Source organism: Uloborus diversus, chromosome 1 (genome assembly GCF_026930045.1).
Source record: "Uloborus diversus isolate 005 chromosome 1, Udiv.v.3.1, whole genome shotgun sequence".
NCBI classification, from domain to species: Eukaryota; Metazoa; Arthropoda; class Arachnida; order Araneae; family Uloboridae; genus Uloborus; species Uloborus diversus.
Window position 1 is genome coordinate 26,655,432 of NC_072731.1, and position 17,912 is coordinate 26,673,343.

Genomic DNA, 17,912 nt, shown 5'->3' on the forward strand with positions numbered 1-17,912 from the left:
TTTAATTTCATAATTCTACTAACTGTTATATAAGGAAGGTTTTAGGTAATAAATAGAGTTACTTATAATTTTTTTTTTAAGTAAAATATTTTTTAAATGAACATTTTGGAGAAAAATATTATCAAATACACTGATTAATTAAACCTCATTAATATTAATATTTATGCATTAGGAATATTGCAGTAAGTACAAATTGATCAGATTGCACCCCTTTAGCTTTAGTATACACTTTAACATACATACAGGTTAAGACACTTTTGTACACTTCTGTACAGTTTTCGACAGTAAAAACCACCTGTCCTGTCCTAAACCAGTTTTGGACAGTGCAAAACCCAACCCTGTTTTAATGTTTTTGTTAATTGTCATATTATATGAAGCAGACCTTTTGAAATTTTATTAAATTTGAATTGTATGAAGTCTACAAACAAGGAAAGCAACCAATTTATCTTTCTTGCAAAGAGTTGAAATATATTTAATATTGCTGAGATAGATCTGATGCTAAAAATAATTGTAAAACTTTTTATGCATAGCCTGTCTTTATTCAATTTTATATAGCTTGTTCTTAAAATAATCAGTAATGCCTTAGTAATACAGTAAAGGGTAAATAGTGTCTAATTTACTTATTTAATAGAACCATCATAATAGCAACTTATTAGTGCATGCAGATTTCTAATGGATAATAAACAAATAGTAGCAAAAATGATTTTGCTTATGCTGTGTAACTTCATAGCAGTCATGCGTCATAAAATTGTTTTTTTTTAATATATTAGATGAATTACATTTTACTGCATGCCTGGGAAAGTTTTATTTTTATTTATATATTTTTCTCTTTTTTTAACAAAGTGCTGCTCTCACAAAGTATTTCTTGATCTTTATTCTTACCGTTAGTTTAATATTTTAGTGAATCAAATAAAAGAGAGTAATAAATTTGAAAGAAAAAAAAGATTCACAAAAGAAATCCTTAAGTATTTTAAGATGGTGTTGTACACAAGTTTTCAGTTAGCATTTTAGTATAAGTCACTGGTAATTTGTGATCCTTATTGTTGCCACAAGAAAATACTACATTAATTTTGATGTCCATTCCTCATATTTTAATGTGTTGGAGTCTAGTGCTCATATTTTTTATTTTCGCAAACTGAATACAAATTTTGACATACAGTTCATTGAAAGAGATTATGTCAAAAAATTCAAAACATAAAATCAAGTCTGCATTAAAATTATAGATGTAAAACAAATAAACTGAAATAATTTTGTTGCAATATGTTGTCTTTTATGTATGTCCAGGGGTCGATCCAGGTTTTATTTTTTGGGTCCCCATTTTGTGAAAAAGCAAAATAATTTTGTGAATTTTCTTTATTTTTGTGAAAAAGCAAAATATTTTTGTGAATTTTCTTTATTTTTGTAAAAAAGACCTTCTCGTGATTTTTTTTCTTGGAAAAGATTATATAAAAGCATTTTTAGCTGTCGATCGTTATAGAAAAGCCCTAGACAGGTTTCAGGGGTGATTGTAAGTTCTTGAAGAATACCTGAAAGCTGTCAAGAGAAAATGCGCTGGAGGGAGGGGGGAAGTAAGACCCTTAACATTTTATTCGTAATTTGACACATACATTACATTTATTGTTTTTTACAAATATACATATGCAAAGCACACTTTCTTAAGGTGAAAGTCTCACAACAGATTTCCTGTTTGCTCCTCTCAAATACTTTCAGAGCAATGAAAATTGCACATGCTGCTGAACGTAATGATAACTCCTAATAAATACAATATGAACAGACTCAAAGATATCACATATTTCTTAACACAGAAGTGAAATACTCGTTAAAAATGCAATGTATGTGTTTGAAAAACTTAAAAGTAATTAAAACCCAAAATAATACTGCACCAGCATTCAGCGTTTAATTTTCTGACATTTGACGTTCTTACAGAGTAGGTATTTCGTTTAAAACTTTGCAATTTAATTATGTTAATAAATATACAAAGAAATTTCATTTGTTTGCCTCTTAACAAGGTACAGTAAACATCAAAAATGCGAAAAATTCGTTTAGCATGGCGGATGTAAGGAAATCAAGATCTTCAAAAGAAATAAAAATATAAAAACAGCATATGAAAGAATTTTATTTTAAGTAAAGTTATTTTAGAATTTGATTCTGAAACTCGATACAAATTAATACTAAATATATATTGGGTAATCAAAGTAAAATTTAGGATTTTCCTGAAAACAATGGAATTTCGGTATTTTCAAAGATAAATGTTTTGAACTGAAATGTGGGATAAGTACGTGGCATTCTTACCACAAATTAGCCAATGTTTTTTTTTATTTCATTGTCATCTAAATTTTCCCACAAAAATCTAACTAGAGATTCAAAATTCTCAGAAATGGCCCATTGCTTCTTGATTATAAAGTACAAAATTTAAATAAACTTACCAATCAATTATCTGTTTTTTTTTTTTTTTTTTTTTTTTTTTTTTTTTTGCTTCATTTTCAATCTCTTCACTTTCAGATTTTTTTGAGAATTCCTTCTTTTGCACTAGATTTTTGTATATTGACAGCCTCTCTGTGAGTTTTGCTGCACTCATGTTTTTTTAAAACTCTATAGGGTGACCGCTTTTCTTGATATCAACTCCAATATTTACTCAAGGTTTGTTCGAATCACTAACATTCATGAAAGATGAACATATTTTTCACAAAAAACCCTTAGCTGAATAACTATAGTTAATCCAGCTATACACCTTTTCATAATTTGCAATGTACTTTTCATTTATTGCATGCTTCTTATTTCCATTTGTACTCTCAAATAGAATGCTTGAATCATTATTTGATGGCTCAATATCATCATCAGTTGAAGTTGCTCCAGATTCACTTCCAGTATTTTCTGCCTCAAAAATCGTTATACTTTCGCGAACTGCCTCACTGTCATTTGATGTACTATCTTTTACCGCATTTTTCGAGTGCTCTGAAACGGGAACATTTGCTTCACTATCGTTTACTGCATTTTCCGAGTTCTCCGAAACGGGAACATTTGCGTTACTGTTACTGCCTGATAAAGTGGTGGTAGCGATTTTATCGGTGTTGTTAATTGCCGACCTGAAGAAATTCCCAATATTTTGGGACCCAACGTTCGAAGAGCGAAATTTTTTAACATAATACGCAGAATTTCGGGAGGTACCTCCTGTTGCAGGACGTTCTCGTTTCATATTTTAAAATCTTGGAGAATAATTTTCAACGAACAAGAGATCTTGTCAGGAGGAAAAACTAATTAAAGTTTTTGGTGTACCTCACAAATGTGTCTTGGTTGAGTCAAATTAGAAAGCATATTTAAGTAAATCATTAACATTTATTAGTACTAAAATACAACATGTTAACAAAGAAAAAAGGCTTCTTAAAAATATATTATTCTTGTAGAATCCTATCCAGCAATAATAAAAACATTGCAGCGAACATGAACAATAAATATAATAGTTATACCACAGGTGCTCCTAAAAAAGTTCATCTTGATAATGGAAAAACAGTCCAGCGATCTCGAATCGTCTTCCGCCAGGTGATTCCGAACGAAGTCTTGAAACATCCACGTAAGGCCGGCCGGCCCAATTCATTTGGTATGTAGATCAAGTGGAATGCGATTCCATCATTAACAGGACGATAGATCCAAGGGCTGGTAGCCCACTACAGCAGCTTATGCAGGAGGAGACATCCTGGTAATGGTAGCAGGGGAGAGAGAGATCGATGGATGGATGTCCACTGCTTAAATACTGCTTCAATGACGTTCCACACAATTTACATATTCTTGCTTGCAAGTTCGATGAAATTCCCTAAGAAAACTCAAATATTTTTGGCAACACTTAATTTCGTTGAAACCGGTACATTGACGGACAAGATTTTTTTTCACTGTGATTTTTAACTGAACCGTCAATCAAGCACCGTGAGGTTTGTTTACATTTTTCTTACTACGCATGCAGGAAAGAACAAAAGTTTTGGGACTGTATTTAATTAGTGCAGCGTCAAGACATGGAGAGTCACCTCACATAAAAATAGGTAAGTATTATTAATATCATTTCCCCAGTACCAGAAAGTCAAGAAAACAAATAAAAATATCAAATATTTTGACAGATCTCTCCAAACTGAGATTATTGCGGCTGCTATCTCCAGCGCTCCATTATCCGCTAAAAACGTAACGAAATATTTTGCAAAACACAAATTATAATCAAATAGAATAACAACTTATTCTTTGATGCACCTAAAAAATGTCCACTTAAACACGCGAAGGCGCGAACAAGCTAATTACGAAAAATATCGTCTGCACTCCTGGATCGCAAACAATCTGTTACAAAAGAAAAATTAATGCCGAGAAAGAAAACGAACTGGAATAATATACAGTTACCACATTTTTTTAGTTTATTGTCAGCAGTTTTTTTTAAATTTATCGTCTGCAGATTACGCGATTCCCGCAACTTTTTATAAAATCCCACTCAATAAAACTTCTTTTGCGCACCGTTCCCGTTGCTCACCATTAGTGGACTTACGTTAAAAAATTGCGAAATTGCTCATCTCGAAGTTTCATATTTATTTTAAGAAGACAGCAAGATTAAACAGAATGACTGACGATATTTTTCAGCTGGCATTGTATTTTATCAATAAAAGAAGGAATCTAAGAATTAAACTGCAAAAAAAAAATAAAATAAATAAATAATAATGATACCATTATTCTTTTGGTTTACTGTATGCTGTACGCTCAAACTAGCGTGACTTTAGAAGTTACCTTTCGCTTCTACGCGTAGTCTACAAGAAAAATAGCAGAAAAGAAAAAATGAATAATGCATTTTAAACCAGCAATTCTCCGCAGGCACCGGTCCGCGAGAAAATTTGACCGGTCCTCGAAGAATTATATCCGTTTCCAATAGAATAAAATTTCCTTATTTTATTTATATTCCTAATTTTATACGATATTTTATGCATTAATATATCCATTACTTTGCATACGTTTTGTGGTTTCTCTCCAAGATTTATTCGCTTATGAAAATGTACACAAATTAGCTGCGCTTATTTTTATATTCAAAGTTATTAAAAACAATCGTACAATTAACTTTTGTAAGTTTATTTTAAGTAGAAGGTTTTTCTTTCTGGCATTCGTTAAAAAAAAAAAGACAAAACAGATTAGTTTATTTTAGTGAAAGAAAAAGTAAAAATTTCTACCGGTCCGTGAAATTTTTTGACGAAGTTTTACCGGTCCGAGTGTCAAAAAAAGATCGAGAAACGCTGCTTTAAACTAAAGAATATGAGAAAAAGTTGGTACCCCTGGCCTAATCAAACTTTTTTTTTTTCATTAAATGCAATCGTGTCAAGTGAGCTTTCGAGAACGGACAGTATCAACTACAGACTACAGGGAATTTCGCCAATCGGTTGTTCGGCGTTTCCCGCGTAGTCACTCATACTCTAACAGGATTTAATTAATTGCCATACAATACGATTTGCATCAGCATGCGCCAGTATTCAATGCAAATTTCTATGCAATTGATTAAAAAAAGGAAAATATAAGATTTTCGAGTGTTCTTTTTAACATTCGTTCGGGAATAATTTTCAGAAATTTTGCTCGTCCATTCCGTAAGATACCCCCCCCCCCCCCCCCCAAGTTAATTTTGAGAATTAGAAGTGCATAATTTGACAAAATAATATGGATAAATAAATGAAGGATGCATGCAACTAAGACACAATTGAAAGTTACAATGATTCAAAGGAATATTTAATTCAGAAGTGTTTATTTGGTCATTGAACAACAGAATATAGGCGATAAATTTGCCGTGGCGTGAAATAAGTCAGTTTTCATTTTGCACTCGTGGAACAACAGAAAATCATCAAATCAATTCTTTATCACATGCTCATTATTTTCCTTGGATTTTGGCTAGCCACCAATCACAAGCGTCCCTCTTCTGTTCCCATCTTGACGCTCTCAAGCAAAAACACCTCACGCAGCAGGCAAACAGATAAGATGGGGGAAGGTGGAAGAGGGGTAGGCTCTGCGTAGATGTGTACACATTTGCAGTTAAAAAATATTGTGTAAAGGCTGCCTTTTTATAAATTTTTGTGAAGGGGCTGCTTTTACGACGCGGAATTTTGTGAATGGGGCCGCTTTTACGACGCGGAATTTTGTGAATGGGGCCGCTTTTGCGACGCGGAATTTTGCGAATGGGGCCGCTTTTGCCATGCAGAATTTTGTGAAGGGGCTGCAAAGCGACCCCAATTTGGCGCTGGATCGACCCCTGATGTCTAAAACATAAGAGAGATTTGTTTCAAAAGAAGTTGCATTATTGTAATGTATATGCTCAAAGAAAACATTTTGAAGAGAGTTCACATAAAAAAATGTAAAGGCTTAAGAGGAACTTCTGCAAGTTTTGTATGATCTATAGTAGGTGCAAACCTAACCTGCAGCATTGCAAAGGCTAAGCAGATCCTACTGAGAGCATTATGCCGCTGCCAGGTTATGTTTGCCTCAAGTGTAGAACAGAGGTCTTCAACCCAGGTTCAACAAAACCCTAGGGTTTGATGGGACTTTAACAGGAGTACCTCAGTTTATAACTATTTGCCAAATCAAAGCACCAGCATTCTAGCAAAATTTCAATTTTTGTAAAAGATGGTATTAGTAAACCTGTTTAGAGCAGTTACCGCCCTTAAACCAGGGCTAAGGCAGAACCATGAAAACGTGGTTTTCTTGTAAAGTTAAATATAAATGAAGATTTTATGGATAAAATAAAACTATTTCAGACATAAAAACTATTTCCCTTAATTTACAGTAATTTATTCTTACTTTCAGCTACTAGTCGTAGAATATCTGTTAGGATAACCTAGGGAGTTAAACAGTAACTTCGTCATCATTCATTTTCTTGTTAAAATGTTTGTATTGCTCTAAAATAAATATGCCACAGTAATTTTGTAAATTGAATCAGATAAAGCTTTGATATCCTAATTTTCAGTTGTTTGATCAAGAAATTCCTTCAAAATAGCAGCATCCTCAAAGGGCTCTTCAAAGTGTAAAATGTTTACCCTGGTCTAGATGATTAATTCACACCATTAATTTTGTCTTTTGTATGATATATTTGCTATATTGAGTTTCTTTCAGATGATATATATCTACTCACTGCACCTTATGAGGCTGTAGAGTAGAATTCTATGCATCAAAAACCTAGACATAACTCACAAAATACTGCACCTTTGTTATATCACTCTTTCGGGTATATTATGCTTTTCCTCTGTCTCCCAAAAAATTAACGCCACTAAAACTGTTTCATATTTGAGACCACTTAACTGCTAAAAACTTTTTTTTTTTTTTTGAAGGAAAATATCTTTTGTTTCCTTTTTTCATAACTCATGAAGCAGGAGTGTCCATTTCATCTGAATTCCCTGCAGTTTGAGTTATAACTGTCCTTATTTCATCAAAAAAAAAAACAATGTTTTTCTGTTCCCCCTTTTTTTTTTCTTTTTTGCATTAAAAAAACCCCACATAAAGTAATTTTTATTTATAAAAAACGGACTAATTATAACAATAAACTAAGTTTATTGAAGATGCACTCATTAATCACTTGAATGTTACATAAATGGTCATTTTTAACAATCTCTGCTGTATCGTGGTTTCAGACATATCACACTTTTTTGTCTGCTCATCACAAGTGCTTTATACCAAGGGACTGTACTATTTTCAAACAAAGATCTGTCTGTTGTGCCTATGATTGCATTAAAATGTGCTTTTTTTCTGCTTTTAAAAGATTTGTTGCATTTATAGGCTATTATGCTGTTGGAACAATTGTTGGATTACCAAGATATTTTGGGAACAGTTTTAAGGCTACAAGATACATCGTTTGCTACCACAAAGGACAAAGGAAAATTGGCCTTTGCACAGTACATAAGTACGTAGCTTTCATTGATTTTGCAAAAACTGAAAATTTGAAGCAATATTCTAAACTTGTTTTTAAGTTCTATGAATGCTGCAATAACATTATATTTAAAATGAACTTTTTGCACATTTCAATTAGTTCTAATATGAAAATATGCCTGTGATTCTGAATTAATATTTATGTAATAAAGTGTTTCAATTACAAAGACATAAAAAGAAAATAAGGTGAATTTACTGCCTCCTGAAGGCATGTCCCTGGCTTGTTCCTTCCTAGTTCCAGGACTGAGCATTGTTCACCTGCATGATTGTTTCCAATTAGAGAAAACAGTGATAAAGCATTTTTGTGAAGCAAACTACACTCTAACCTCATAAATGTGAAATTGCCAAATGCAAAATTTTGCTATACATGAAATACTTATTTGGTCCCGTGAGTTAATTTTTATCAGATAGATGAAATCTGGTTAACATGAAATAATTATGATTGTTCCATGAATTTCACCTAACGAGGTTTGATTGTACTTTGTCCCAAAGCATGGTCTTTGGGGCAGGTATTGACCACTCTTTTTTTAACCCAAAAGGGAGTGTCTAATATATATATTTTTAATTGTTTATGAAACTTAGAAGTAATTGAGTTGTAAAGATTTACCCTCAGTTTTACCGACATTTGAAATTTCCTTCTCCCCTTAAGTATACCAAAAGGGAAGATTGAAACTGAAAAACAAAGGGGAAGGAAATTTCATGTCGGCAGAATGGAGGGGGGGGGGACCATTCTATCACATTTGTAAACAATCCTATCGGTTTCAGATGTGTTTTGATTGTATCTGAAGGTTCTAAAAGTAGAGACCTTATTTATATATTTTCTTGATTCTATATAATTTTAGATGTCTTTCTTCTCTTTTCATCTCATAGCACGTGATGAAAAAAAATTACTGGATGTGTGGGTGTTTTGTTGTAGTGAAAATCAAACCATTTAATAATAAGTTAAATAAATACTTTTGTGCGTAAAAAGTAAAAAAAAAACTTCAAAAAGCACCAATTGCAGATTCCTGCAGACACATGTTTCAGCATTACAAGAACTTTTTCAATTCAAAAAAAAAGCTTCAAAAAATAGCTGAAAGATGAAAAGACAGCCGACAAAAGTCACTTTTGTTGACTGTCTTTTCATCCATAAGCTCATGTCTTTTGCATTGAAAAAGGCGTTCTTTGTGACGCCAAAATACGTGTCTGCAGTAATCTGCAATTTGTGATTTTTTTATGTTATTTCTTATTTTACATTTCATGATATTTCAATTAAGACATATTTATTTATACAATTGCTCTTTTCATTATTATCATTATCTCTTATTTTAACCTTATTCTCTTGACTAAATACTTTATTTTCTTGCAGCTCGAGTGTTATCAGCTTTAGGGTTAACTTTGCAAAATAAAAGTGAATACTACAGTGATGTTTATCTTCGAGCCATATTTCGAATGAATAATCTCCACTACATAGTTAGAGCCCTTCAGAGGTTTGTAAAAAAAGTTATGTAGTGATAATGGAAAAGTAGAATCACATATTTTAGTGGACAATCATATTGAACTAATATACATCTGTAACTAAAATAGAATTGCAAATATTGTTTATTATATAGAAAAATTATTAGTTTTTGAAAATTATAGGAAAGACCTTTTTTCTTTTTACAAATACATTCTAAATCCTAAATATTTGCATCCCATAGCTCACGTTTCTCTGTTATATGCTTTTAGATGAACAATCATTAGTCTATCTGCCATGTTTGTCCTGAAAAAAAAAAAAAGTGTTTGTATGCAGTTAGTTTAAAATGTACATGTTATGTATTTATGTTGCACTTATGTATGTCTTACTAATAGACCCTAGGTGGCTGTTAATTTAGTAAACTCTGTATATTAGTTCCATACAGTGCATTAAATAGGAATTTTATTCTACAGTAAACTCTCTACCATTGGCGGTCGGATTATCCGCAAGTATTTTCACTTTTTTTTTAAACGGTTAGGGGCCATTCATTAATTACGTACGAGGGGAAGGGGAGTTGGAAAAATCTCTACATATCCTTACTTGGGAGGGGGGGGAGGGTTAAACCCATTCTTACATAATATTTTTCAAGTTGATGTCTTATATTAGAAATCGCATGGTCAAGTGATTTCGCAGGAATCATATTCATTTGCTTCTGGAAGGCAAAAAATGTATTAGGATGAGCTGTTTTTTGTTTTCCTAAGAAGGAAGAGTGTAAAATATAATAAAAGTATCGCACTGTGTATGGCATGTCTTATTTTTAATTAGTATCGCATCATTTACAAAAAAATATTTGTCGGAAAAACATTCTGTCTAGATTCCTTTTAGTAAATATATCTTTGCACAAAAATGTTTTTAAAAAAATTTAATAATGGCGAATTTAATAAAAACTCCAGTGATGTAAGATTCGTTATTTTACTATTTTGAAAAACAAAATGGAATCTTACGTCAGATAGGGGGAGGTCATGATAGGGGGGGGTTGAAAAATCTTACTTACCCTTACATGAGGGGAGGGGGTCAAAAATTACCGAAATCTTCCTTACGTAATTCATGGTCCCTTATGACTTACAACTAACCTACTGTTTTTTTAAAAATTAAAGATATGATATAATATTATAGTCATTAAATGTTTCTTAAATTAATGATTGTGTTATGTGTGTGTTCTATTTTAGCTTTTACATATACTTTTTGCATTTCAATGTAATCATTTTTAGCAAAAATTCAAATGTTTGTGTTAGTGCTATTCATATTTTTTAGCTATTATATACACTAGTATCGCGTCTTATCTATTATTCGGATTATCCGCGGTTACCATGTCAACCTATTCCGAGGATAATCGAGAGTGTACTGTACTTTTCAGTCTTATTCAGCCGTGAGTAGACAAACAACAGTATCTGCAGAAATGAATTTTCAGAGATATTTGAAGAAACCTGTTTCGGATTCAATACTAACAATAGAGAAATGTTATAATGAGACTTTTTTTTTCACGCTTTCGTTTTTTCAGTGAAAACCAAATAAACAAGCTTGTACAGTAAAGCTAAGGTTCTAGCAAAGTAACTTTAAATACAAAAACATTGACAAAAAATGAAAAATTTGCAGTTACTGCTCTTTACCTCCCACGGCAGCATTATTACCACATAAAACAGATTTTTTACTTCAAATCTCTTGTTTTGTGTGAAGTTAATGAGAATTAATCTTATTCTTCTTGTCTAGCGTTCATTAAAATCAAAATCGCTCTCAGATAACTCAAAAAGACTTTTTCTGGCACTCTGATAATATTCATAGTGCTGTACCACATTTAGTCTTCTAGGTGATTAAAATCTACTTTCATCTATGTGTGTCTGTCTAAACTGTTATTTAATTGAGGAGCATGCTCATTTGATTTGCATCATTTTTTATGCTAAACTTTGTTTCAGATTAGTACTCATATCATAAATACTCTCACAGCAAATCAGTTTTAACAACGTAGTAAATACAAAGTACTGTAATAGAGATTAGAATTAATGGATAAAAAAATAAGCAAAGTTGATGGGTGAACTTATGTCTTTTATTGCATTATAAGACAAAAATTAAATTTTTTCTAAAAAACATTTTTAAAACTTTTTAACTTTTTCAAGCTACCTCATGATAGAAATGCTAACTTAAAGTGAGTCTTGAGAGCATTTTCCTACTAGTAAATTGAGAAAATAAAGTTTGGCTCAGAAATTTGTAAAATTTCTTGATAATATTTTATCTAAGATATATTAAGCTAAATAATTTAGCCAGTCAAAATGAAAACTTTAAAAAACTATGAAAAATGTGCAAAATACCTAATATTTAACCAGAAGAATTAAAGATTGATGTAAAAAAAAAGTGTGATAATATTTTGATAAAAGTAGTACTGCCACTTACGTACTTAAACTTAGTCTTTCAATCAAAAGTATTGGGTTTCAATAGCAAGAATGGAGCACAATTTACTGCTCTACATTTAAATTGTTATCTAGATTTACTTTTATGTATTTAGTAGTGCATAAATAACTTTGCACAAGAGCAAAGAATAATCATTATAAAACTAAAGAATTTAAAAGGCACTCCATAGTAATTTATTTTTATACAGGTGTTATAAAATTACTATGTGTATGTTTAGCGAGATCTCCCCCCCCCCCCCCTCCGGTGAAAATTTTTATGTGATTTTTCTTTAATATTGTTTAAGTTTGGGTTAATTTTAACTTAATTTTTAATTTATTATTTGAGTTGAGGTTTTAGTTTAAAGCTACTTATATGTGTATTACATTTTACTATTTTATGGGGTTTTTTTAATCTGAATTTTACAATGCCTTGTGGGAAGAAACTGTTTGATATGTGTTTTGTTGCTTTCAGAACTGGTTTATTAGAAATTGTGCAACTGCATAATCCTGGTGCAGAAAATAATTACATGGACCAGATCAGAGAGCAGAAAAGAGTTTACTCACAAAGGTGAGACTTTTTTTGTAAAATCTAATTGCTCGTTTTGCTTTGTAACACACATAAAATTGCCCATTCATTTTCATCTGTTAGACTTTGAGCTTTTAAAAGTGCTCAGCTTATTAACTTTTAGTGGAAGCTCAACCAGGACGTGTGATAGTTCTTGAAGAAACATATTTATCTTATGCAACATCAAAAAGAGCCAGTTAAAAGTAACTTGTTTATTATGGCTATGATATATGCAATGACATGTTAAACGAAATATTGGGAATCGCTTTTTACAATATTAAGTAGCTCATAATACTTTAAGTGACTTCTGAAGCAAACATTATAAGTCAAAGTATGAAACGTTAAACATATTGAGCTATGATATTCATGTCAAGAGCAATAAGCTGAAGCTATCTGCAAAAACGGACAGACTCAACTGAGTTGCCGAAAAAAACAACAACTAAGTCTAACTTGGGTTGAAATTGAAAGGGAAGAGAAGGAGGCAAAGTGCCGGAAGCTTAAATGCTACTGGCAATTTGCATATTCTGCTGATGCGATCTTGTTGCAAGAAGGAAAGAACGAATGAGAAAAAACTAATGCAAATTAAGGTTACATGAAATACACCGCCAGCTCAGTCAATTCCAGCCGAGGATTTGCAGTTTCGTGCTTATTAGCACTCATCAGCCCGGCATAGGAGTGACTGAGCTGGAGGTGGAAAACCTCTTAAGGAAGCCAAGAGTGCAAAACAAACTAGTAGCTAATACAGAATTAGCACTGACCAGACGAGTGATTGAAGCAATGGTTCGGTTAAGGTTGCCAACACTTTTGGAAAATAATTTACCTCCTTTTGTAACATAATCAAATAAATCTTTTACAACTAAGTATTTTATTTATTTATATTACATCGAAAAAAAAATCTTAATCTTGCAGAAATATTGTATTTAATCTACATGAAAATGTTCAATTTAAAATTCATAATTGGTGTGAAACATGTTTGTTGTGACAGAATGTCTTACAAAGCACTTAAGATCAAGATTTTAATGACTAAATTGTATTCATTATTGATTTAATAAAATTCTTTGCTGTTTTACAAAAATTCAAAACAAGTTCTGAAAATTTCAGTTTTTTTTTAATTTTACGGGTTTAGTCAGCTTCAATGTTAACCAAAATATGTAAAGTAATTTCTAAGTATATTTTAATTATTTCTTAGCCTGATTGCTATGTTTCTCTAATTGTTTAAAATTATAATGTTTACAGTTGGAGTCGTGTGTTACATTATGTTATGGAAGTAGACAAACCCATTTCACAACAGAGAGCTTCATTAAATACAGCTCAAGTGCCTGTTAGCATGAAGGTGAGATTTGAAGTTATGATATTAAAAAATTAGCTTTAATAAAGAACATTATTTCGACTGTTTGATGCAATAAATTGTTCACAAGGTCCGTATTTTGTGAAAAATCAAATAATTTTGCAAAAAAAAAAAAATTCTAAACAAAATCTCATATTTTTAAGATGGCGCAAACTGCATCATTGAAATTTTTAGTTGGGTGTTTTCCTCTTTTCTGTTGAGAATATCTTTCCTGAGGGTTTTCTAGTATTTGGGGGGGGGGGGGAATTAGTGAGAGATGGCCAAAAGCAGGGGATTTCATGCCTCAGACTGCGCCATTGAAATTTGGGGAGGGGGTATTTATCTCTTTTGGGGGGTCTTTGTGACATTTAGGGGGTTAGGCACCCCTGCTAAAGTTTTCCAAACAAAGTGCAGAATGGATAAATATAAAATAGCTACCTGTTTAATCATTAAGAAGACTAGTACTAAAATTATGATAAATTATATTACGGATTTTGTAGCTATTTAACTGCAAGATAACTCACTAGTCATCTTATAAAAATGCAAGGGAAAAGGTAATAAAATAAGATTGAAAAAAATGTTCAGAGTTTCCTTAAACCGATACAAAAGTATTGAAGCACTAAAAGTTTTTCACTTACATTTAATTCAAGGAGTGTGGTAACTGTGTTCATCTTTATCGAAATGGGAAATAAAAGGTGGGGGGGGGGGGCTGTTTTTTGTTACTCTTTCTCAAATTGTGAGTTTGCATATTTTTCCCAAAATAAATTGCATAAAATGTTTTTCATTTTTTGTTTTCCTTTTTACTTAGATCAGTGTATAATTTGCTTGCAATTGATTCTTTTGTTAATTCTCCATACTCTCCCCCCCCCCCCCCCTTCTTTAGCTAAGAGATAAAGATAAGCAAAATATCAAGGACAAATTCACTGGATTCAACAAAGAAATTGAAGAGATTACCAAAACTCAGAAAGCATATGCCGTCCCTGATATTGAACTGAGGGAAAGTTTAAAACGTGATAACAAGGAATTTATTTTGCCAAAGTATACCATGTTCTATGAGAAGTAAGTATATTTTGCTTTGTATGCAAGTACAAATATATCTTAGTATTGTTTTATATGCCTTCACTTGATACATTTTTAGAAATGAATCTTTCATCATAATTCAACAAAATTTTATTACTTTATTCAGTTATAGTTTTTTTTTTTTTTTTTTTTTTTTTTTTTTTTGAAAAAACTGAGGGGAAAATGAAAAATATTACTTAATGTAAGTGAAAAAGCAGTGCATTTTCTTCTAATTAGTTGTAGAGATTTAGTACTAGTCAATGACTATTTTCATTCAATGAATGAGTTATTAAATATTTAGAAAATTATTAAGAGTTAATGATTAACGCATTTGGGTCATTAATGCTTGTATTCATGGTCATTAGCACCCAAGTTTTTTTTTTTTTTTTTTAAGAAAATGTTTTGGGAATTTTAAAGTTAAAGTATGCCTGTGCAAAACTACTAAGTGATTTTTCAAGTTGTCAATATGTATAATAGTTATTAATTATCCTGTTTTAAAGTTGTATAAAGTCAGAAATTTTTTGTTTAATGGTTATTTATAAAATATCTTTGGAAACATGTTTATACATTTAAACAAATTTTGATATGCAGCACTTTTTTTTGTATTGCAGATAGGTTGTTTGAAATTTTAGAAATTATATTATTAACTTTCTATTCATATTTAACGAAAAATGAGGTATCTGAAATGTGTTCAAAATTCACTGATAGACTTTTGCTTTTTAAATATCTTATCTTTGATTTAATAGTTAGTCTCACTTTTATTACTTTAAAGTAATAAAAGTAAATTTTGCAATGTTTCCTACCCCATTCTTGTAAACAGTCCTTATCCCTTTGGAATATGCTTAATATAATGCTAAAAGTGGTGTATATTCAACTAAGAACTTTTCTTTTTTTCTAGAAAAAGAAACTTTTTTTTATAAAACTTCTTAGAGGAGCAAGCTATTTTTTTTCGTTAGCCTTATTTTATTCAATTTAAGCAAAATTTGGTGTCGAGCAAGTTTCAGCACAATAAAATTCAGGTACAAAAGAAACCTGCATTGACCTGGCAAATTAACATATGTTAAAGTAGTTAAGCAACACACTTGACTCTTTCTGAAATAAAGTGGTTTTCTTTGAAATATTTGAAAGTAATGAGGTTGAGTTATTGATATTTATTGTGTTATACCTAAAATTATTATTCTTTCTATTAACAGGTATATTGAAGCTGGATTTACAAAAAATATTGAGAAATATATCAAGCACAAGCCTCAAGACATTTCTGATACCATTGATACTTTCTTTGATGCTGCAGCATGAAAAATATGGATTTATGGAATTATTATAGGCTAATATTTTTCTAAGTATGTATGAAAAAAAGTATGTATACTTTTGTATGAGTTAATAATGTTCATTGAGAAAAAAAGACATACTTTAATTTTTTTGTTACTTATTCAAAAATGAATAAGTTTTGGTTCAATTTTCGCATCAAATTAAACTTTCATTTCACTATTATATGTGCAATATGTATTGCAATGTGTTTGTAAAAATGTAAATAAAAATAGATATTTTTCATTTTGTTATGAGCTGTAATGTTTTTCTTTTCTTCAAACATCTGAAATAACTCTTGATATTTCATTGCATCTTGGTGTTTTTTCCTTGATTTCTGAAAAATGAACAAGTAATGATGACATGACGTCATACCACAATGAATAAAGTTGCACTTATGCATGTGCTTTCATCTATAGTAAAGCTCAAAAGATTGACTTTTTACATATATATCTATATATATATAAATGAATGTTTGTCTGTATGTCATCCATGAACTCAAAAACTACCCGGCAGATTTGACTGAAACTTTTACCGTTTGTTATTTTTGGTACTGGGAATGTTTATAGACCAGTTCGAAAAAAATCCGATCGATAGTTCCTTTTTTATTCCAATTTAAGTCACAATCCATTGGATAAATACAAATAAAATTATCGGCTGCAGAAATTAATTCGCATGAAAGATCTCATTGATAAGAAGTTAGCTGTTGCCATTTTTCTTGAGTTTGAACAAATAAATTCTTTCTTTATTGTTTCATGGCTTTTCATGCAACGGGGGGATTTAAAACTTTTTCTATTTGATATTTTTAGCGATTGATTGATCTTGTAAACTACGTGAGTACAAAATTTGAGTATAGTCACGGCTTCACTTGATACCTGGACCGATTGTTATGAAAATTGCTATATATATGTATTTTTCCACGGAGAAGGTGCATAATATGCTCATTGAAGCCACTCGCCACCAGGTGGCACTGCAGAGTAGCAACTTCTGCTCCGTTCAACCGATTGTCGTGAAAATCAGTATAATGATGTATTTTTTTGTTGGTGTAGCAACGCGCGTCGGGTACAGCTAGTGTATATATATTATATATATATATATATATATATATATATATATATATATATATATATATATAATATTGTTTTTTTAAACATTAAATTGAAACTTTATATTTTTAAGTCACTTAAAGGCTAAAATTACTTACAAGTATATGATCTGCATGGGCAGGTAAAGGGCCGTAACTGTACATTTTTCATTTCTTTGTATTCAAGTCATCAATGATACATTAGCTTTATTGTACAAGTTGGCTTATTTGGTTTCCCCTGAGAAAAACTTCAAATTCCAACAATTTCCCTATCCAAAAAGCATTTCTTCAAATATCTCAAAAACTCATTTCTGCAGATACCACCATTTAACTACCCAGGGCAGTACATTCCATATTATCATATTTAGGTATTTTATAATGTTTTTTCTCAGAAACGAAAACAAGGTTTATGTACGTTGGGAACAGATTAAACTACAATCCATTTACAGAAATTACAGACTGGATATAAATAAAGAAATATGCCCTTTGGCCGCGTCAACCTGGTGTGGACAATAACAAATCAACCAATACTCATGGTCTGCTTGGCTTTAAACTTGTTTTATTGTAGGGAAAATCCCCTAATGTGGCAGCCTATTTGTTTACTTTCAGTCTATCTGTTCGCTAAAACAGAATACAAGGGTGATTACACTAAATTGGGAAAGTTTGTGTTTCACACAAATATTTTTATTGTGCTTAGTTTCTCAAGAAAAAAAAATTCTGGATACTTTTATACTTTTTTAGCACTGTAACTCCAACTTGGCTTTCATTTC

General features: G+C 31.2%; 1 protein-coding gene across 1 annotated transcript in view; it reads left to right on the forward strand.

The window, feature by feature from the left end:
* The window catches only part of LOC129234500 (exocyst complex component 7-like), a 64,223-nt gene extending 47,939 nt beyond the window's left edge, over positions 1-16,284 (forward strand). Inside the window, exons 16-21 of the mRNA XM_054868500.1 lie at positions 7,774-7,897; positions 9,272-9,392; positions 12,275-12,370; positions 13,604-13,700; positions 14,578-14,753; positions 15,947-16,284. Of these exons, the coding sequence (XP_054724475.1) occupies positions 7,774-7,897; positions 9,272-9,392; positions 12,275-12,370; positions 13,604-13,700; positions 14,578-14,753; positions 15,947-16,049 (717 nt within the window). The 3' untranslated portion in view covers positions 16,050-16,284. The remainder of the gene's footprint in view (positions 1-7,773; positions 7,898-9,271; positions 9,393-12,274; positions 12,371-13,603; positions 13,701-14,577; positions 14,754-15,946) is intronic.
* Positions 16,285-17,912: the final 1,628 nt, after the last annotated feature.